The sequence below is a fragment of the Cebus imitator genome, unplaced genomic scaffold (genome assembly GCF_001604975.1).
Source record: "Cebus imitator isolate Cc_AM_T3 unplaced genomic scaffold, Cebus_imitator-1.0 Scaffold295, whole genome shotgun sequence".
In the NCBI taxonomy this organism is placed as follows: Eukaryota; Metazoa; Chordata; class Mammalia; order Primates; family Cebidae; genus Cebus; species Cebus imitator.
In genome coordinates, this window is record NW_016107610.1 from 2,148,924 (window position 1) to 2,171,769 (window position 22,846).

A 22,846-nucleotide genomic window follows, 5' to 3' on the forward strand; every position below is an offset into this window, starting at 1 on the left:
AAAAAAAAAAAAAAAAAAAAAAAAAAAAAAAAAAAGAAATATGGAAGAAAGTGTGCAGAGCCATCAGGGCATAAAATAGGGAGACTTCATGTAGTCTGGTTTCAGGGAAGTTTTTCTGGAGGATATGAGACTTGAGCTGAAGCCTGGGAGATGCACATGAATTATGCAGGGACAGAAATGGGAAGAACTGCTCCACGCAGAGGAACACAGCATCTGCGAAGACCCTGGGTTATGAAGTGGAGTGGGACTGGGGCCTGGAAAGCAAGGGGGAGAGTGACGGGAGATGGGAGGTAGACAGCAGGCAGATCATTCAGGGACTTACAGACCATGGTGAAGACGATGGTCTTCTCCTAAAAGCGATATGAACCTTTACGTTTTCAGTGGAGTAGGGAGGTGACAGGACCATACTATAAGCATACTCTGTAGGGAAACTGGTCCTTTTGATTTCTAGACAAGTTTCGTAACCTGTCAGTTCCCTCATCAGTCTGAGGATGATGCAGGGCTGTCATGAGGATTGTTTTCTGGTTTGCGAAGTGTATATGGAATGAAAACACAGAAAGCCCACTGGCCACCCCACCCATTTTCTGCCTCTCCACCCGTCCCTGCAGCTGGAAGTGCTGACAAACCTGGCCAATGAGACCAACATTCCTACTGTCCTACGGGAATTCCAGGTACAGGCCAGCTCCCAGTCAGAATGGCCTGGGAGAGGTGCCCATCAGATCCTTGTGCTCAGTGAGAATTGCCCTGGTGGGTCAAACCTCCTCTTATGAGCCCAAAGCTGGAGAAATTATTGTCTTAAGTTCCCCTTCCAATGCCTTTGGCTGGCTTTGGGCCAAGGAATCACTTGATTGGGGGTGGCGGTATCACTCTCTTTCCCAGGTCTTAGTCTGGCATGATGAGTCATAAAAGGAGGGGCTACCGCCTTCTTGAAGTTCACTCTCAAGCCTGCAGGGTCACTGAGGGATTTCTTTGTCATATTCCACAGACCTATATTCGCAGCATGGACAAGGACTTTGTGGCAGCCACAATCCAGGCCATTGGACGCTGTGCAACTAACATCGGCCGAGTCCGTGACACCTGCCTCAATGGCCTGGTGCAGCTGCTGTCCAACCGTGACGGTCAGTGTTTGCTTGAGTGTCCAACCATGATGATCAGTGAGTGTCCGTCTGCAGGTCTGACTTTGCTGGTCAGTGGATATCTACCAGTCTGCCTAGGCACAATGTGTGTCCATTGGTCTGTCTGTCTTGATCTGGGCCCACGTGTTCCTACGCCTCTGAGGGCTGCTAGAGAAGAGCAGAGGGTTGAGATAAAGAGCCAAGGGCCTGGGGGATTGCAGGTGTGTCTGTCCACCTCAGTGTGGCCATCTGATTGTCCCAGGGGCCACACACTCATTTTTGTTCCATAGAGCTTGTGGTTGCAGAGTCAGTGGTCGTCATTAAGAAATTGCTGCAGATGCAGCCAGCACAACATGGAGAGATCATCAAACACTTGGCAAAGCTTACAGACAACATCCAGGTGAGGGAGTAGCCACATTTTCAGTCCCCACCCCAAGGTCCTCCCCATGATTTCAAGACCATATAATTAAATACTGTAGCCTTATCAAAAGCAACTTCCAAGCCTTAGGTTTTCAGGTGGGAGGAGGAGAGATGCTGGACCATGTGACCCTAATCTTGTTACCCAAGATTCACCTTCCCTTTGGAGATCCTCACTGAGCACCATGGATTTTACCACTACTCTTGCTTTCTCTCTAAAGCTCTAGCCAACCATGGTTGAGTGACAAATACTGTGTTTTTCCTATGGCACTACTAAGCTGAAATACCTAAACCAGGCATTCCCAAAGATTCAGGAGAGTAACATGGAAATAAAACACTGAGGGTACAATGAAGCCAGAAAGTCAGTCTTACCTCATGACAGACTTAGGGTCTTAAAAGCTCTATGCTAATGAACCCCTTGAGAAGAGGGAAAATGCTGTCCAGGAAATGCCTACCTTTTAACCTCTCTGTCTCCTACCACCCCCAACTCCCATTTCCAGAGAACCCATAATACAATAGGCCAGCACAGATGAGGAGTGCTGTTCTCCTGGAAGTCCAATTCCCACCCACCCACTTTCCCATATTTACCCATCTGCAACTCCTCTCCTGCAACCACAGGTGCCCATGGCCCGAGCCAGCATCCTGTGGCTCATTGGAGAGTACTGTGAGCATGTCCCCAGGATTGCACCTGATGTCTTAAGAAAAATGGCCAAGTCATTCACAGCAGAGGAGGATATTGTCAAGCTGCAGGTCATCAACCTGGCAGCCAAGCTCTACCTGACCAACTCTAAACAGGTAAAGATGGAGAGATGACTGCCCCCCCAAATACTCTGGTCCCCAGAAATTCCCCAGACAGTATTCTTTCAGCCCTCCCTAGGCAGGGCTGAACTCTAGCTCCTATTTTGGAAAAGAATCAGGGAAGGTGGCTGGTCTGCCCAGGTAACCAATGCTACTTGAATGTCCACAGCTATTCTGGGGACTCAATGGCCTTGTAGTGCTGGTGGTCACTGTTGAAAAGGCTCTCCTATGAAGCTATAACCTCTAGTCTGCTACCTTGGAACTCTGGGGCTGTGAAGAGCCACAGTTGATTGGGATAAGTGAAGGGCCCAACAGTGGCAAATACTGATGTGAGCACATGTATCCCAGGAGATGTGGTCTGTGATCCTTCCCAAAGCTTGACAATGCTTGGCCAGTCTGTGCCAAAGATAGGGGGTGAATCTCTGCTTGGGCTTGGGTGGTGCTGGTGGCCACTATCATTCCCAAGGTGAAAGGTTATAAGAGACATATAGCCAAGGATGAGGCTCAACTAAGTTGTGGTATCAGGACATTCAGAGCCTCCTAGTGTCTGGCATCTCCTGAGATGGTTCCAGGAGATTCTGCTAAAATAAAGCAATGTGCTGAGCTTTTCAAGGTGTCAGGGACATCAAACACCATGACAGTTTCCACACTCTCCAACTCAGTTCAGCAGGACAGGGATTGGCAAACTACTGCCCATAGCCTGAATCTGGCCTATGCCTGTTTTTGTAAATGAGCTTTTGTTGGTCCCTTGAACTTGGGTCTAAGAAAAAAAAAAGAATGAAGTTTTCTTGGAACATAGCCCTGCCCATTCATTTATAAACTATCTATGGCCGCTTTTGTGCTACAACAGCAGAGTTGACTAGTTGCAACAGACTGTATAGCCTTCAAAGCCTAAAATAGTTATTTGATGGCCCTTTATAAAAAGACTCTGCCAATTCTTGAAGGAAAATATCTGGGTAGGTGGCTGGGGTCTACAAATTTATAGCAGGGATACCCTGGAGACTGTAGCATCCCTGCCATGCTCACTGTGCATGGGAGTCTTTCGATGGTGGCACTTGTCTTTCTCAGTGTCTTCTTTGGCCAGAGTGAGCCCCAGAGACTCAAGCTGAGGTAAGCAGGGCCACCAAGTGCTGGGACTCTAATCAGGAGTCAGAAAGGGCAGCAGTTATATGTGGAGGCAACTGAGTCTATGGGTATTGGTGTTGTGGGCAAAGCAGATTGGAGAGAGAGAAGTTAGAGAGACAGGGAGCACCATGGGGAAGCATTCAATCATTGAACAAATATTTGTGTACTTCCTTTGTTCAGGTGGGAGGAAGGAGCAGGTGGGAGGAATGTCTGAAAAGATGAAGCAGCAGGGGTGGGGAGCCACCCAGGTGGGCGGGAATCTGACATGCTCAGCACTGGGCCAGAATCCTGAACCCCAGAATGATGAGATTGGCATGTTTTCATAAGCCTGGGCCTGTCCGCATGGCATTTCCCCAAGTTGTCACTGTGAGCTACATGTGCATTTGTTCATTTATTTAACATACAGGCCTACTATTTGCCTGGTACTGTGCTACGTCCTGGGGATATGACAATGAGTGAGAAATGTTTACAGGCCTCCAGATGCTCATAGCCAAGTAGGAGAAACAGGACAAAAATAAACATTTTAAACACAGCAGTGAGAGCTGTCATCAGGGTTAGCACAGAGAGCTGTGTGTATATACAGCTGAACCCTCTCCTAGGCAGGACACGGGAGGTCCGAACCCGTCAGGGCACCCAGAGTAGGCTGTTTAGGCACCTGAAAGCGAGTCTTTGCAGGCCCATCAGAATGGTTATTTGATTGAATAAAGATTTTTGTCCTCCCTTTCTTTCTCCTTTCTTCCCAGCCTCTTCTGGGAGTGGTGAAGAAAGGGGAATCTTTGGTGTACTAGAAGGGAGGTGGTTTGGATGTGCACATGACCGTGCTTACAAAACAGCAGTGATGCTTCCCATCCTGGTACCATGGGTGGCAATCTGGCCTGCTAAAAGGCCACACAGCAATCTCAGTCATTCTCTCCAATTTGGACATGGCCCCACTGCATTCCAGATCCTGGCCGAGGCTGAGGCCAAGGAAATGACCAAGATGAGGTCCCTGCCCTGCTATTGATTGGCAGATAATCAGATTCTAGACCAGAGGCCACAAAGACATAATATGCAGTGACAGAGGGCTTAAGGGGGAATGGTAGTGAAAGTGGTTATTACAGCTACTTGGGTATAGAACCGGGGGAAACTGTGTAGCAGGTGAGTTTCCTTTTATATGCCAGGTGAGATGTGTGGCAGGAGGGTCTGCCAGAGGCATAGTGGGATCTACAGCCATCCCATTTGACTGCCTCTACAGTGTATGGAAGATACTGATAAATTTTGCAGAATTGCGTTTAAAAACTTTTTAAATTAAACTTTTTTAATATTCTAAAGGCAATACATGCTTATCATAGAACATTTGGAAAACTCAGAAAATTAAAAGTTCAAACTATTCATAAGTCCACCACTTAGAAAAAACCATCATTAACTTTATATTTCCTTATTTTTTATTCCCATATATAGTCATTCAGAAGTTGTACATCTGTCTATCGTCCAATATTTTAAACTTTTCTGCTTCTTTCCAATGCTTTCAAATTTAGTAATATTTTTTTCCCATTCACATTCCCGTTAAAATTTTCACTTAGAATTTCCTCCAGGCTGGGTTCAGTGGCTCATACCTGTAATTCACTTTGGGAGGTTGAGGTGGGCGGATCATTTGAGGTCATGAATTCAAGACCAGCCTGACCAACATGGCAAAACCCTGTCTCTACTAAAACTACAAAAAAATTAGCTGGGGCATGGTGGTGCACTGAAATCTTAGCTACTTGGGAGGCTGAGGCAGGAGAATTGCTTGAACCCAGGAGGCAGAGGTTGCAGTGAGCTTGGATGGCACCACTGCACTCCAGCCTGGGCCACAGAGTGAGACTCCATCTCAAAAATAAATAAACACATATATAAATACATACATAAAAATACAAAATAATTTTTTCCAAATTTTTTTCTACTTTCTCATACCTGTAATTCACTTTGGGAGGTCGAGGTGGGCGGATCATTTGAGGTCATGAATTCAATTTAATCAATTGTATTAGTTTTCTGCTACATAATAAATTACTATAAATTTAGTGGCTTCAAACAACACACATTTATTTTCACACTGTCTGTGGGTAGAGAGTTCAGATATGGCTTAGTTGGATCTTATGCAAGGCTACAATTGAGGTGTCAGCCAAGGCTGAGTTTTTATCTGGAGGCTGTACTGGGGTAAGGTTCACTTCCAAGTTACATGGTGCCAAGATCTACTTCTTTATGGTTGTAGAATTGTGGCCCTGGCTTCTTGCTGGCTGTCAGCAGGGGCCTTCTAGAGGCCATCCTTAGCTCCTTGCCACGTGGGCTTCCCAACATGGATGCTTATTTCTCCAAAGCCACAAGGGAGAAAGTCTTTAGAGCCAGTCTGCTGGCAAGACAGTCTTTATTTTTTTTATTTTTTAAATTTATGGGTATATAGTAAGCGTATATATTTATGGGGTACATGAGATATTTTGATACAGGCATACAATACATAACAATTATTACATCAGGGAATGGGGTATCCATTCCCTCAAGCATTTATCTTTGTGTTACAAACAATCCAATTCTTTTAGTTAGGTTTTTTTTTTTTTTTTTTTTGAGACGAAGTCTTGCTCTTGCCACTAGGCTAGAGTGCCGTGGCGTGATCTCAGCTCATTGTAACCCTTGCCTCCCAGGTTCAAGCGATTCTCCTGCCTCAGCTACCTGAGTAGCTGAAACTATAGCCACACTCCACCATGGCCAGCTAATTTTTGTACTTTTAGTAGAAACGGGGTTGCACCATGTTGGCCAGGATGGTCTTGATCTCTTGACCTCATGATCCACCCGACTTGGGCTCCCCGAGTGCTGAGATTACAGGCATGAGCCACTGCGCCTGGCCTCTTTTAGTTACTTTTAAATGTATAATAAATTATTGTTGACTGTGGTTACCCTGTTGGGCTATCAAACACCAGATCTTATGCATTCTATAGAACTATAATTTTGTATCCATTAACCATCCCACTTCTCCCCACCCAGTACCCTTCTCAGCCTCTGGTAACCATTGTTCTATTCTCTATCTCCATGAGTTCAATTCTTTTAATTTTTAGCCCTCACAAATAAGTGAGAACATGTGAAGTTTGTTTTTCTGTGCTTGGCTTATTTCACTTAACATAATGACCTCTAACTGTATCCATGTTGTTGCAGATGACAGGATCTCATTCTGCATTGTGTGTATGTACCATATTTTCTTTATCTATTTGTCTGTTGACGGACACTTAAGTTGCTCTCAAATCTTGGCTATTGTGAACAGTGCTACAATAAACACTCAGTGTCTATGGGTAGAGAGTGTCTATGGGAGTACAGATATCACTTCAATATACTGATTTCCTTACTTTGGGGTATATACCTAGTATTGGGATTGGGGTATATCATACGGTAGCACTATGTTTAGTTTTTTAAGGAACCTCCAAACTGTTCTTCATACACATTGCCACTAACAGTGTACAAGGGTTGCCTTTTCTCCGTGTCCTTGCTAGCATTTGTTATTGGCTATCTTTTGGATGTAAGCCATTTTACTTGGAGTGAGATGATATATTATTGTGTTTTTGTTTGTTTTGTTTTTTGAAACAGAGTGTTGCTTTGTCACCCAGGCTGGAGTGTGCAGTGGTACAATCTTGGCTCACTGCAACCTCTGTCTCTGTGGTTCAGGTGATTCTTTTGCCTCAGCCTCCTGAGTAGCTGGGACTACAGGCATGCGCCACCACGCCTGGCTAAGTTTCATATTTTTAGTAGAGATGGGGTTTCGCCATGTTGGTCAGGCTGGTCTCAAACTCCTGACCTCAGGTGATCCACCTGCCTCAGCCTCCCAAAGTGCTGGGATTACAAGCATGAACCACCATGCCTGGCCTTTGTTTGTAGTTTTGATTTGCATTTCTCTAATGCTCAGTGATGTTGATCACCTTTTCATATACCTATTTGCTACTTGTATGTCTTCTTTTCAGAAATGTCTCCTCAGATCTTTTGCCCATTTTTAAATCAGATTATTGGATTTTTTTTTCCTCTTGAGTTGTTTGAGCTCCTTACATATTCTGGTTATTAATCTCTTGTCACATGGGTAGTTTGCAATTTTTTTTCTCCTATTCTGTGGCTTGTCTTTGTTGATTCCTTTGCTGTGCAGAAGCTTTCAAATTTGTTGTGATCCCATGTCTATTTTTCCTTTGGTTGCCTGTGCTTGTGGGGTATTACTCAAGAAATCTTTGCCCAGTACAATGTCCTTGAGAATTTCTCTAAAGTTTTCTTTTAGTAGTTTCATAGTTTGAGGTGTTAGATTTAAGTTTTTAATCCATTATGATTTGATTTTTGCATATGGCAAGAGATAGGGGTCTAATTTTATTCTTCTCCATATAGATAACCAGTTTTGCCAGCACAATTTATTGAAGAAACTCTCCTTTCTCTATTGTATGTTCTTGACAACTCTGTCCTAAATGAATTAACATTCGGGTGTGGTGGCTCACACCTGTAATCCCAGCACTTTGGGAGGCCGAGGTGGGTGGATCACCCAAGGTCAGGAGTTTGAGACCAGCCTGGCCAACATGGCAAAACCCTGTCTCTACTGAAAATACAAAAATTAGCTGGGCATGGTGGCGGGTGCTTGTAATCCCGGCTACTCAGGAGGCTGAGGCAGGAGAATTGCTTGAATCTGTGAGGCGGAGGTTGCAGGGAGCCGAGATCGCACCACTGCACTCCAGCCTGGGCAACAAGAGCGAAACTCCTTCTCAAAAAAAAAAGAAAAAAAATTCACTGTAGATGTATGGATTTATTTTTGGGTTCTCTATTCTGTTCCATTTGTCTCTATGTCTGTTTCTATGACAGTACCATGCTGCCTTGGTTACTATAGCTCTGTAGTATAATTTGAAGTCAGATAATGCCATTCTTCCAGTTTTGTTCTTGCTCAGGATAGCTTTGGCTACTCTGGGTCTTTCGTGGTTCCATATAAATTCTAGGATTGCTTTTTCTGTTTCTGTGAAGAATATCATTGGTATGTTGATAGGGATTGCATGGACATCTGCTTGATATTCTTGTCAGATTAGCTGGGTTAACCATGTCCAAGGCTGCATGTGACAGTATGTTACCATAAACCTCAGGAAGATCAGTCAGTTCCAGGCTCCCTCCTGCTGGCCCCTGATGCCCCTGGGCACTCTGGTTGTTGGCTACTTGGTGGTTTTGATCTTGGTCACAAGAGATGGAAACATGGAGACCTGGGCCAGGGCAGCCTCCTTATGTCAGCAGGTAGGCAGTGAAGGGAAGCAGACAGGGTGCAATTCCAGCAGATGCAAGCCTAGACAGGGTACTGATGGGGTCCTCAGCCTGGGAAAAGCCCCTTAATGATTCTGCTTCTCTTCTGTAAAATGGGGGCAATAATACCTACCTTTCAGAAGGTTTGGGGAGATTAGATGAGATAGTGTGAAGCACCTCACACAGTGCTTGGTGCCAGAAGGCACTCCATAGGTGATGGCTGCTACCATGTTGCCATGTTAAGGCAGATTAGGCCAAGATCATGGCAGAAATGAAGAGATTTTAGGTCTGCAGTTGTAGCTTCCCTGACTGCAGACTGTGAACCCTAATGACCTCGGCAAACCCACGGGAAGCTGCAGTTTGCTTTGATGTCATTATAACCTTCCAGGGAAGGATCAAGGCCTCTGAGATCCCTGGGCTGCTCAGAATCTACTAAGTGGGTGGATAGGGAATGAGGGTGGGCCCTGCCAAAGGGACCCCTATTTATCTTCTCTCTCTTTTTGTTGTCTAATTCCCCCCTGGGTGATGGAGCCTGGAAACTGTGAAGTCCAGCAGAGTGTTCCAGACTTCCACATACCCTGCTACCCTAGAGTAAAAAGGCAGGACAGGCCTGGAGTGGTAGGGACCACAAACCTGGGGAAGAATGGAGTGCAGAGCCAGGAATGGGGACAGTCCAAAAGGAAAACCTCTTTTGCTGGCCCAAGGCAGTTGTCAAAGTTGGGGTCATCAGAGGCAGGGCCAGAGAAATGAGAGAAAATGCTGAGCCCAGAACAAGGGCAGGAGGGAGAGACAGGTTGGTGAGGCAGCCAGTCCTAAGCAGGGAGAGCAGACATTCTGCCTGCAGGTATTAGATTAAAGAATCTGGTTCCTAGCCTCCTGAGTCCCTACCCTCTCCGTCAGCTGACCCACCTCTTCCTATTCCTCCAGACCAAGCTGCTGACCCAATATGTGCTGAGTCTGGCCAAGTATGACCAAAACTATGATATTCGCGACCGGGCACGCTTCACCCGGCAGCTCATCGTCCCTTCTGAGCAGGGTGGGGCCCTCAGCCGCCATGCCAAGAAGCTCTTCCTGGCACCCAAACCAGCTCCAGTCTTGGAGTCATCCTTCAAAGGTGGGAACTGAAATCAAGGGCAACCTTCCTAGGGGAATGGGAAGAAACTGGCCAGAGTCTCTGTCCCAGGCCTTCCTGAGGCCCCTGGCCAGGCACCAGGCTTCTGTGGTCAGGACTTTGGGGAAATACAGTCCTATCCCCGGCTCACTCCTTTTGCCCCTCCTGTGGCACCAGGAATTACTTTTTTACCTGCCCACAACCACTGCTAGCATCATCTCACCTGAGGGTCTGCCTTCCCAGCCAGGATGGGCTCCTGCCTCCTCTCCTCTCAGGCTCCCCTTTCCATCTCCCTCCCTGAGCAGACACTAGGCTTTGGAATACATACCAAGATCTTAAATACCAAGGACCCAGGAAGGCAGAAAGCAAAAAAACACACAAAAGAGAGGTGTATATTTTTATTAAGGTCCTGATAAAGCAGTTGCCTGCACTCTTGTCAGCTTAGTCACTACAGGTCAGTCTGAATCCCAGGCCCCAGGCCTTCAGCCTTGCCTCTGTTCCTGGGCTTGGCCCTTAAGGCCTCTTCTCATGACAAGGGCCCTGAGAGGGGCCTGGGAGGGGAGGGTCCTCCCACTGGCTTTCCAGACCCCAGGAGCGGAAGCCAGGAACCTACACAGGAGAGGAGCCTCCTTCACAAAGCTCAGTTCTCCTTAGTATCTTTTTGTTGCTTTTCTCTTCCCTGGACCTAAGGACTGGGGAGATTCTGAGGGTAGGGATAGTTCTGAAAATCTCCCAGGAAGAAGGCAATAGTCCCTTTCTCCCTGACACCATCCTCACAGGCCTGTGCTGCCCTCCTCTAGTAGTGCCTGACCTCTGACCCGGACTCTGCACACTCATGCTCTGACTGCTCACCCCTCCCCACTGAGTCCAGACCCTGACTAGACATGCTTTCTGAGCAGACAGGCTTGCAGCATCTTTGGGCCCAGAGTCTCCTCCTACCCACCTCTGCAGGCTATCTCTCCCTGGCCCTCAGTCCCTGCTCTGGCCTGGCCAGACAGCTTTTTCTTCTAGCATGTGTGCCTAAAGGTGCAGTCAGGGTGGAAGAGCCGTTAGGGGACACATCCATCTCCCTCCCCTACCCACCTGGGAAGTCCCAGTCAGAATCATGACCCAGCCCCACCTGGGAAACAGCTCCAGAGCATTCCCTCACTGCTGCTACCTGCCTGACCTCCAAACCTATCCCCAGACCGGGACCACTTCCAGCTGGGCTCACTGTCCCATCTGCTCAATGCCAAGGCCACAGGCTACCAGGAGCTCCCAGACTGGCCAGAGGAAGCCCCAGACCCATCTGTGCGCAATGTGGAGGTCAGCGGGGTGGAGGTTTGATGTGTGTGTGTGTTGATGAGGGCAGAGAGTAGGGAGCCCTGGCAGTGCTGGCCCAGCCCTCCTGACACCCTCCCCACACACAGGAAGAAGATATCTCCCTTATTGAGACCCACGTGGGCCTGTTGGGCGAATACACTGAGGTCTCACCTCCGTGTGCTGTGTGCTCTCCCCTCTGCCCTGTCTGTGTCCCTCTGCTTCCCCTGTGTGTTGTGTTCCTGTGCCTTCCCATGCTCTGTTTCCACCTTGGTTTGGCAGTGCCCCCCTGTGAATAGCATCCCTTTTTCTCCATGGACAGTGCCCCTTTCTTCCTCCTCTGTTATTCTCTTTGTGGGACAAGACCAGGTAGGGCCTCACGAAGAAGTGGAATAAAGGGTAAGAAGGGCCTGTACCTGCCTGCCTTCTCCTCAACCATGATGAAATGACCCTGCACCATACCCCCATCTCCAGGTACCTGAATGGACCAAATGCTCAAATCGGGAGAAGAGGAAGGAGAAGGAAAAACCCTTCTACTCAGACTCTGAGGGGGAGTCAGGCCCCACGGAGTCTGCAGACAGTGGTGAGCAGATGGCAGAGCTGGGGTCCTCTGTGCTCCTGCCCATGCATCTGTGTGACTGACTATATGAGGGGTGTATGTATATGGTCATATGGTCATGTGTCCAGGGGTGTGCACCTGCTGTGAGTTCTGTTTGTGCACCTGAGGGATTCATATCCCAGGTGTGTGTGCTTGAGCAGGTTTCTATCCATAGAGTCCATCTGTGTTTCTGTCAGTTTCAGCTGGCATGTAGGGCTGGGGGCAGGTGGGAGAGGTTTGAGGCTTTAGTACTGAGTCTGAAGCTAGAACCCAGTTGCCTGCTTCAGATCCAAGGAGGCCTGCATATGAGGGAGGAGGCCTCATATTGTTCCTCAACAGAACCTGAATCTGAGAGTGAATCAGACAGTAAAAGCAGCAGCGAGAGCGGCTCTGGGGACTCCAGCAGTGAGTCTGAAAATGAAGACCAAGATGAGGATGAGGAAAAAGTGAGAGGCAGCGAGAGGTGAGAGGGGAACTAACCAGATGGCTGGTGTGTTCAGGGGGCTCCCCTGGAAAGAAGGGCTAGCACTGAGCTTTAACCAGTCTTCTAAGAGCCCCCGGGACCCTCATTAGCTGGCTGGGGCTGTCAGCTCACACGACTGCTTTGGCTGGCTACAGATCTCTGAGGCCTCATGGGGTGGTATGGAAAAGTAACCAGGGGCCTGGAGCCTGAGCTGGCACAAGCTGGCTTCAAGCGCCCACTGGGGCTCTGCTATAGGAACTCAGGTGTGAACCCTCCTGGCCCAGGCTCCCCACTCCACTCCAGCTTTTCAGCATTTCTCCTGCTTCTGTGAAGCAAGGAAGGGGTGTCCAGGCCAGGCCCGAGCCCACCTTTTCCACTCTCATTCAGTGAACAGAGTGAGGAAGATGTTGAGAAGAGGAAGACAAAGAAGAAGAAGGTGCCAGAGGGAAAAGGAGAAGCGTCATCCTCGGATGAGGGCAGCGATTCCAGCAGTAGCTCATCGGAGTCCGAGATGACATCGGAGTCCGAGGAGGAGCAGTTGGAACCTGCCTCCTGGAGGAGGAAAACAGTGAGAGCCTTGGGGCAGAGCAGTGGTGTGCTCATGGGCCAGGGCCTCCCCACCCTCTGGGCCAGGCCCAGACATCTATCTCTCTACCATCCAGAACAGACCATGATACCTTCTACCCAACCCAGAACATGCCAAAGTGCTCCTCTTCCCCACACCCACTCCCATTTTTTTCTTTCAGCCTCCCAGCAGCAAAAGTGCCCCTGCAGCCAAGGAGATCTCCCTTCTTGATCTAGAGGACTGTGAGTTTGGTGGTCACAGGGGAAAGTAGGCCTGGGGAGTATGACTTAGAATGGCCCATGGGGACTGGATCAAGTTCCTCAGGTCTTGTGGGAGCAGGGGAGCAGACAGAACACATCTTCAGGCCTGAGAGGGCAGCAGACCTAACCTCCCCATGTCTGGGGTTGAGGTCTAGAGATGGGTATTTTGGCGAGAGCCTCCAGGCAGCCATGTGCCCCGCCCCCCCCCCGCTGTCCATGGTGCTGAAATGTTTGCTCCTTGATCCCTAGACTCCCTGCTCAACCCAAGCCACCTTCACTTTGCCTCATCATAGTCTTATCTACTCCCACAGTCACCCCTCCCAGTGTTCAGCCTGTGTCTCCCCCAGCAATTGTGTCTACCAGTCTGGCTGCTGACCTGGAGGGCCTGACACTCACAGACTCCACCCTGGTACCGTCGGTGAGTGGGATGGAGGTGGGACTGGGCTGGACAGGGATACATCCCTGTTCTGCATCCTATGGTGTGGATGTGTGGGAAGATGTGATAGAAGATGTGATAGCTTTGAGTCCCAGTTGCTGGATGGCCCTAGGGGACAACGCTGCGACAGACTCCATCTTGCTCAGTTCTGTCCTTCCTTTCCCCTCCATTCTAGCTTCTGAGTCCAGTGTCGGGCGTTGGGCGACAGGAGCTGCTGCACCGGGTAGCTGGCGAGGGGCTGGCTGTGGACTACACCTTCAGCCGCCAGCCTTTCTCCGGGGACCCCCACATGGTGTCTGTGCACATCCACTTCTCCAACAGCTCTGATACCCCTATCAAAGGCCTGCATTTGGGCACCTCCAAACTGCCTGCTGGCATCAGCATCCAAGAATTTCCTGAAATTGGTGCGAAGGGCTTTGGACGGGGTGGAGGAAGCTCCTGGGCAGAGTCAGTCTTTCTGTGGTTGTTGATACCCTACTTGTGCCAGGCCAGGGGCCAAGCTGTGGGGGCACAGAGATGGCATCTAACATGATCCACACTCTGGTGGACAAGGCAGATTATGAAACAAGCAAGTTCATATCAGGGCGGGAGGTGCTTGCAGAAGCAGATTTGGGCCTTGGTTTTTTTCAGGACTAACTTGAATGTGGTGAGGGTGAGTAGGGAAAGGTGCTTAGAGTTCAGGAGGTACCCAGGAACAGTCCCTAGGGGCCAAAAAAACCAAGATTCTGTAGATGACTGGTCAGCTGTGACAGTGGAGGGGAGGGCCAGGCTGGGTTCTAGACCTATCAGGTGATGGTGGCCCTCCCTCTCCCCTTCACTGCCTTACACTACTTCAGAGTCCCTGGAACCTGGAGAATCTGCCACTGCTGTAATGGGCATTAATTTCTGTGACTCAACCCAGGCAGCCAACTTCCAGCTGTGGTATGTGTCCAACTCGAGGTGTGGGTGAGAGAGTGGGCTGAAGAGAGACAGGGTAACAGTGAACTGGAGATGGAGGTGGTGGTTAGTGGGGATACATCATATCATGACTAGGTGGGTCTGGAGGCCATCTCAGGCCCTCATTCCTGACCTCACTCTCTCAGTGTTTCCAATCCATGCCTCTACACAGGGTGGAACATGAGGGGAGAGATGCCGACCTTACCTCTTCTCCCCCTCTTTCCTCCCACCCTTCCCAGCACCCAGACCCGACAGTTCTACGTCTCCATTCAGCCACCTGTTGGGGAGCTGATGGCCCCTGTGTTCATGAGTGAAAATGAGTTTAAGAAAGAACAGGGTGAGTGCTCCCTGGGAATGGGCAGAGAGTGCTCCCTGGGAATGGGTACAGAAGCTTGTCCAGCTTGGATGGTAGGGAGAATGGTGGTGTCCTTCGTCTAGACCAGGGGTCAGCAAACTTTTTCTTTATTTTTATTTTTATTTATTTATTTTTTTAAAGATGGGGTTTCACCATGATGGCCAGGCTGGTCTTGAACCCCTGACCTCAGGTGATCTACCCACCTCAGCCTCCCAAAGTGCTAGGATTACAGGCGTGAGCCACCGCGCCTGGCTTGCAAACTTTTTCTATAATGGGCCAAAGATAACTGATTTAGCCTTTGAGAATCATGTGGTCTCTGTTGCAGTTACAACATGACTGCGGCTCTTGAAACATAAAAACAGCCATAGACAGTATGTAAATGAATGAGTATGGCTGTGTTTCAAGAAATTTCCATTTATATTTATAGACACAAGTTTAAATTTCATAATTTTCATGTGTCATGAAATATTAATCTTCTTTGATTGCTTCCCCAACATTTAAAAAAATATTTAAAACATTGTGGGTCATACAGGTGGTGGGCTGGATTTGGCCTGCAGGCTGTAATCTGCAAAACCTCTGGCCTAGAAGAAAGAAGAGTGGCTTGGGCAAGGGAGGAGGGAAGATATGGATAGTTTTGGATAAACTGATTTTGAAATGCATTTGGAAAATTCAGAACATATTTAGTATGCAATTGAAATTATGGGTCTTTGCCCAGGAAACACTTTGAAGCTGGAGTCACGAGCATAGAGGTGGTAATGGAAGCTGTGAATATGAATGAGATCACTCTGGGAGGCTAGAGAAAATAGGAAGGCCAAAGACAGAACCTTGGGGGAAAACCTAAATTCTGCACAAGAAAGAGGAAAAGGAGCAAAGGGAGAGGTGAGAGGAGAACCAGGAAAGACAAGGCAGAAGGTGTCTGCAAGCCACAGTTACCAAAGACCTTCAGACTGAGCGTATAGAAGGCTACTGCCAACGTTAGGGAGAAAGGGTCATTGCTAAAGGAGGGAAGAGGCCAACTGGAGTGGGCTGAGGGAGACCAGGGCTCAAGTAAATGGAGTCCTCTTTGAAGGACTTTAGTCATGAATGAGGAAGGAGATAGGGCATTAGCACAATGAAGGATGGATCTCACTTCTAAAAAGGATTTTTTAGAAACAGGGACACTTGAACAGATTGAAGGAACAAAGACAAGAAAATGTTATTAGGAATGAAGGGGATGGAAGAAACGAGAGGGATGTCAGTTTCTAAAAGGAGGTGAAGATTGGGGGAAGCAGCAGAGGAAGGAAAGAGAGGCTGAAGAGAAGCACTCCTGTTGGTGTGCAGGAGGGCAGATGGAGGGGCTCCCTTGGGGGCCCTAGAGTGTGTGAGTGGAGAGAAGTCAGCCCTGCAGAATGAGGAGTTCTGGGGGTGCTGTGAGTGTTTGGGGGCTTCAGGAGCCCTGGCTAGGCCTGGAGCTGCTGCTGCAGAGGTACAATTAGGAATGTACCTGTGAATGCTGCATGTGACTACTGGACTCTAGCCAGGAGATCACAATAGCCACCTGTGATCTCTTTGTGAGAGCTCAGCATCCAGGAGCTGGGTGGGAGTTGAATGTTGGTTAGAGGGCCCCCCAAGAATGATGAAAGGGTGTGAGGTCCAGGATGGAGGAACCTCTTAAGAACTGACTGGCCACTCTTAGGGGCTGGTAGCACAGATGTCTGGTGGAGAAAGTGCCAAATCAGTCTTTGGTAACAACGTGGATAAAGCCCTGTGTGGGAGGGAGAGAGAGGCTGACAAAGGCTTCCTGAAGGAGGGCCCCCTCTGAGAGGGAAGGCCCCCCTCCCCAAGACCGATGATGGAGATTCTGACCTGCCCTTTGCATGATACCTTCCCAGCCTGGGAGAACTTGATGCTCACTAAGCAGACCCAGGTGCTGGCCTCTGTCCCCACGGCTTCTGTCCTTATCACAACCTCTGCCCCCAGGAAAGCTGATGGGCATGAATGAGATCACAGAGAAGCTCATGCTGCCAGACACCTGTCGGAGTGACCACATTGTGGTGCAGAAAGTGACCACCACTGCCAACCTGGGTCGTGTTCCTTGTGGGACATCTGATGAGTACAGGTACTAGAGGAAATAATGAGCATGGGGCCCTGGTTTGAAGGAGGAGCCCCAGGCACTGAGCCCCTTCCAAACACAGTCACCCTTAGCAGCTCTTCCCCATCCCTTCTTCTACTCCCACCTCAGGTTTGCAGGGAGGACACTAACCAGTGGGAGTCTCGTTCTGCTGACCCTGGATGCCCGGCCAGCTGGAGCTGCCCAGCTGACTGTCAACAGCGAGAAAATGGTGATTGGCACCATGCTGGTGAAGGATGTGATACAGGCTCTGATCCAATGACTTCAAAATGCTGTACCTCTTTGGCTCCCATCTATACCTCCCCCATGACATCTGGGCTGTCAGTCCCTCTCACCTTTCTCACTCTCTCATCAACCTCCTCATGCCAGATAGCGTTCAGGGTGTTCTCTCTCCCCCTGGAGGACCAGGACCTCCCCTAATCCCCTCCCCATGGGTTCCTTAGTGATCTGTGCAGAAGGAGATGGCAGCCACTCCCTTTGGTCCTCCCAGCTTTCTGTAGCTATTTATATAGCAGTCTCAATAAAATGTCTTCTCCCTAGATGCTGGCTCGACTTTCCTTCTAGGGGTTTGGGGGACAGCTGCTCAGGGTAACAGTATCTGGCTCTTGTGACCTTGTGGGAAGGCTGTGACTGCTTCTCAGGAATAGCTCTGGTCGGATCCCCAAGGTGACCATCTCTGGGTCAGGATGCCTAGAAGTCTGGAGGCATCTCTGTGGAAGTGACATCTGGGCCAGGATGGGAAGGCAGAGCTGGAAGAGCACCTTGGTCCTTTTAATAGCCTCGGCAAAAACAAGTCCTCTTCAATGGCTGGCAGACCCCCTTAGTTCTCCTTATGGGCTCTTGGGAAGGAAGGACTCATAGCATGGGGAGTTCCCCAAACACAGGTGCTCAATTCAACATATGTCAACTACCTCCCGTTAGGGGACCTGGAGGCCCCACCTGGCTGAACTACTGAACCACTGGTCATCTTAGTGGAAGAACAGAAGATGTATAACTGTACTTCTCAAGCCGCTTTGTGTCAAGTCACCTGGGGATCCAATTACATGCAGATTCTATCGGTAGGTCTACGGTGGGGCCTGAAATTCTGCATTCCTTTTTTGTTTTCTTTAAAGTGAAAGCAGCCAGTGGGCACGGTGGCTCACACCTGTAATCCCAGCACTTTAGGAGGCTAAGGCGGGTGGATCATGAGGTCAGGAGTTCAAGACCAGCCTGGCCAACATGGTGAAACCCCATCTCTACTATAGATTAAAAAAAATTAGCTGAGCGTGGTGGCACGTGCCTGTAATTCCAGCTATTTGGGAGGCTGAGGCAGGAGAATAGCTTGAACCTGGGAGGTGGAGGTTGCAGTGAGTCAAGATCACGCCACTGCACTCCAGCCTAGGCAACAGTGAGACTCCATCTCAAATAATCATAATAATAAAGTGAGAGTAAAGAAACAGAAGAATGGCGACTTCCTAAGCCGAACATCAGATTATGCATTTCTAACAAGATACCAGCATCTGCTCACACCTGGAACAAACCTGGTGGGTGTAGTGGGGGTCAGGGTGCTCCCTGACACCTTTTCTCCTGAGGAAAGAGACTAAGTGAGCAGTGATTCCAAAAAGTATAAAAGATGTTCCATTAGGATGTGTTCTGTCCCCCCTACTCCCTACAAAATCTATGATCAAATAAGTTTAGAAATCTTGTATTTAGGTGAAGTAAGTTTATTTCCCACAGGTCTTCTCAGAGCCTTTACTATGCTAATGTACACTGTGACCACCTCTCAGCCTGCAGTGTTACTCAAACTTGGTTTTGATCTTGGAACACTTTCCCCACAACATCTTGACTGACTGGGTTACAAGGAACACACTCCAGTGATAGTCTGAGGTATTGTACCTCAGCCTCTGATCCTCTGTGACCAAGACTTTAGGCCATACCTTGGCCATACCATCCCACAGCCCTGCCACTTATGCATTCCTGAGCAAGTCTGTTCATAGGTAAGACAGGGTGAAGCAGGTGTGGCTGTCCTCTCAGGGAAGGAGAACAAAGGCAGTGCCAGGGGACAGCCCTGCCTCTGGCTCCAATGACTTGCTGGGCATTGTGGCACCAGAGAGCAGCTGGAGCTGCTGCTCCCCTGAGAGCCTGGGGCCCCAAAGTCTCCCTGGGATCATTGTTTTTGTCACTGCAGGTTCTGAGATGATTCTCCAGTTAAGGGCCACTTGTATAGTAGACTCAGTCTCACTTCTGCCTCTGAATCAGCACTACCCACAGAACTGAGAAAGGGTGGGGCTGATTTTTAAAGAAATTTGAACAAGGACCATCAAGGAATCCCTTATCCACCTTTGTTCTACATCAAAAGCCCCAGAGTAGAGCTGGGCATATCCATGTAGTCCCAGCTACTTAGAAGGCTGAGGCTGGAGGTTAGCTTGAAGCTTGGAGTTCAAGTCTGTATTGCACTATTATTACAGCTGTGACTAGGACTCCATCCTGGACAACCTAGCAAGACCCTACCTCTAAAAAAAGTACTGTCTTTAAAAAATGCAGGGATAAGATGGGAGCCTGCCTAGCACACACAGGTAGAAGCAGGTCAGACCTGCAGGGGCTGGGGACCCCCCAACATCCCTCTGGAGCATGTTCCCCAACCCATATAATATCCTGTATTTTATCACTGGCCCAAGTCTTTGCCACTGTGGTGACACTTTGTCCCCAGAATGTTAGGGGCCTGGTCACAGCTTGCCTGGATCTCAGTTGGCAGGGAAAATGCTTCTCATGAACAGTTTTTTTTGGGGGGAGGGGGTGGAGACAGTCTTTTTTTGGGGGGATGGAGTCTGGCTCTGTTGGCCAGGCTGGAGTGCAGTGGCACAATTTCGGCTCACTGCGGCCTCCGCCTCCTGGGTTCAAGTGATTCTCGTGCCTCAGCCTCCTGAGTAGCTGGGATTATAGGCACTTGCCGCCATGCCCAGGTAATTTTTTTTTTTTTTTTGAGATGGAGGCTCACTCTGTTGCCCAGGCTGGAATGCAATGGGATGACCTTGGCACACTGCAGCCTCCCCCTCCTGAGTTCAAGCAATTCTCCTCCTGCCTCAGCCTCCCAAGTAGCTGGGATTACAGGCACCCACCACCATACCCAGCTAATTTTTTGTATTTTTAGCAGAGATGGGGTTTCACCATGTTGGCCAGACTGGTCTGGAACTCCTGACATCAGGTGATCCACCCACCTCAGCCTCCCAAAGTTCTGGGATTACAGGCATGAGCCACCACGCCCAGCTAATTTTTGTATTTTTAGTGCTAATTTTTGTATTTTCAGTAGAGACAGGGTTTCGCTATGTTGGCCAGGCTGGTTTCAAACTCCTAAGCTCAGGCAAAAACACCTGCCTTGGCCTCCCATAGTGCTAGGATTATAGGCATGAGCCACCGTGGCTGGCCAGCCATGAACAGTTTTGATGGGGCAGCCAGGGAACTGGCCCAGGGCTGTGGGATTCAGGTGGGGTCCAGGAGCACAGGACAGACTGGGAAGCACTCTTAGGACTCTGCTGGTGCAAAGGAAGGGCTGCGAAAAGGGGCCTGGAAGTGGATAGAAGCACAGGGACTGGCACAGAGGCAGAAGATGCCCTGACAAGGACGGGGTAGTGCTTCAGTGGGGATCTAGGAGATCTGAGCCTGACCAGAGGCCTTGATGGGTCAGAGGACAACGAGCTCAGTGAGGGCATTTGTCATTCCCTCCCACATATTATCAGAGTTGGTGTATGTGAATAATACAAGTGATGGTATGTCATTTCTGAAATTAGATTATAAAACTATTTGCACCTCCATCTTGGTTAGTCTCTCCCTCCCTCTCAAGCCAGCTGCCATGTCTTGAGCAGCACTATGGAGAGGTCCACGTGACAAGGAACTGAGGCTTTTGTCAGCACCCACTTGAGTGAGCTTGGAAGCTGATCTTCCAGCCCAAGGCAAAGCTTCAAGTTACTGCAGTTGTGGCTGACATCAGGACTGCAACCTCATGAGAGATTCTGAGCTAGAACCAGAAACTAAGTCATTCTCCAATTCCTGACTCCCAGAAATTGTGCAAGATAACAAATAGTTGTTGTTTTAAGCTGCTTAGCTGTAGGGGTAACTTAATAGCAATAAACAAATAATACAATCCAGCCTTCCATCCATCTCTTAGGTTGTCGGGAAAGCCCTCAAGGAGCCTGGCTCCCCGGCTCTGGCCTTCAGAGCACTCTGCTCCCACATTCAGTGTCTGAGTGGTGTGCCTGAGTTGGCTTCTACTGGCTCATAAGGGCTGAATGTTATTACATGTTCAGGAATTTTGTGAGCCAGATGATGTCACATTGACAATTTGAAATCAGCCATGGTGGGAGTTTTTATGCCATGTAAGAGACAAATGCTACAAATCACTTCCCTCCCCCAGCCAATTGCTACAAATCACTTTCCTCCCCCAGCCATTTACCAGCACACCACTGCCCTTAATTACTCCCATCTCCGTCTCTTTAAAATATTATGTATTTCAAGTTTAAAGACTAACATAACCACCTGTATACTAATCACCCACTTAAGAACTGAGGCGCTCATCAATTCAATGTCCCCCAAACCCCTCATCTCGTGACTGCTTCCTTTCCTACCTGAAACAAATCATCATTATGAATGTTCTGTTTATCAATGGCATGCATTTTTTGTACTTTCACTATATACAGATGTGTTCCTAAACAATACGTAGTACTATACTTTGTGACAGTGGTGGGTACTACACATTTTCAAATTTTATACAAATGGCATCTTAGAGTATGTTTTCTCCTGCATCCTGCTTTTTCACCCAATATTGTTTGTGAGTCATGTTGATATGATTCGCTATATTTCATTTACTTTTACTTATATATAGTATTCCATTGTATGACTATACCATAATTTATTGATCCACTCTCCTGTTGGTGGGCATTTAAGGTTGCTATTTTATTTTGTTTTTGCAACTATTAATTAACAAAACAGCTACTTGCATTTTTACTTGTGCCACTTAATACATGTGAAAGTTTCTGTAACATATTTTCCTAGGAATTAAATTGCTGGGTCATAGAGTATACACTTTTTGTTTTTTGAGATGGAGTCTCTCTCTGTTGTCCAGGATTGCAGATGGAGTGCAGTGGCGCCATCTTGGCTCACTGCAATCTCCTCCTCCCAGATTCAAGTGATTCTCCTGTCTCAGCCTCCTGAGTAGCTAGGATTACAGGCGTGTGCCACTATGCCCCAGCTAATTTTTGTATTTTTAGTAGAGATGGAGTTTCACCATGTTGGTCAGGCTGCTGCTGAACTCCTGACTTTGTAATTCACCTGCCTTGGCCTCCCAAAGTGCTGTGATTACAGGTGTGAGCCACTGCGTCTGGCGAGTACACACTTTTTCAAGTTAACTGGAGAATCCAAATTGCTCACAAGAGTTGCTAAACTTCACATCAAGGACATTTCTAGCAGCTTTATTCATAACAGATCCCAAACTGGAAAGAATTCAAATTTCAATCGATAAAACAATGCAGAAATAAACTATCTATACAATGGAATACTACTTAGCAACACAAAGGAACAAACTACTCCTACATGCAACAACATGGATGGATGGATCTCACAGGTATGTTGAATGAAAAAAACCAAAACTTCTATGAAGTTTAGAACAGGCTAAATCTGTCATGAAAAGCAGTAAGAATAACAGTACCTCGAGGAGGGAGGTATAAAGTGGGAAGGGACATGATGGAACCCAATGGGGGTTCGAGAGAGATTCTATGTCTTGATGCGGGTGGCAGTCACCTTATGGTATACACTTAAGATTTGTGCACTTTATACACTGTCATCTCCCCATTAAAAGATGTAAAACATAAAAGCACACACCAAAGTAGCTAAACCAGTTTATGCCCTTACTGGCAGTGATCCTGCTATTGGGACAGTGAGACTTGATCATTTTTTCCATTTGAAAAGTGTAGCATGGCATCTGATTGTGGCTTCATTTGCATTTCCCTGGTTACTGATGAGGGTAGATA

At 48.2% G+C, this 22,846-nt stretch overlaps 1 protein-coding gene across 2 annotated transcripts in view; it reads left to right on the forward strand.

The window, feature by feature from the left end:
* Positions 1–17,383, forward strand: part of AP3B2 (adaptor related protein complex 3 subunit beta 2) — a 40,151-nt gene extending 22,768 nt beyond the window's left edge. Inside the window, exons 11-26 of one of the 2 annotated variants that reach the window (XM_017502269.2) lie at positions 609–671; positions 986–1,118; positions 1,406–1,515; positions 2,151–2,327; positions 9,639–9,825; positions 11,009–11,127; positions 11,596–11,704; positions 12,059–12,182; positions 12,570–12,750; positions 12,929–12,989; positions 13,319–13,425; positions 13,619–13,847; positions 14,280–14,364; positions 14,619–14,716; positions 16,694–16,832; positions 16,922–17,383. In XM_017502269.2, the coding sequence (XP_017357758.1) occupies positions 609–671; positions 986–1,118; positions 1,406–1,515; positions 2,151–2,327; positions 9,639–9,825; positions 11,009–11,127; positions 11,596–11,704; positions 12,059–12,182; positions 12,570–12,750; positions 12,929–12,989; positions 13,319–13,425; positions 13,619–13,847; positions 14,280–14,364; positions 14,619–14,716; positions 16,694–16,832; positions 16,922–17,264 (2,265 nt within the window). In that variant the 3' untranslated portion in view covers positions 17,265–17,383. The remainder of the gene's footprint in view (positions 1–608; positions 672–985; positions 1,119–1,405; positions 1,516–2,150; positions 2,328–9,638; positions 9,826–11,008; positions 11,128–11,595; positions 11,705–12,058; positions 12,183–12,569; positions 12,751–12,928; positions 12,990–13,318; positions 13,426–13,618; positions 13,848–14,279; positions 14,365–14,618; positions 14,717–16,693; positions 16,833–16,921) is intronic. The other variant, XM_017502270.2, reaches the window with a different exon arrangement.
* Positions 17,384–22,846: the final 5,463 nt, after the last annotated feature.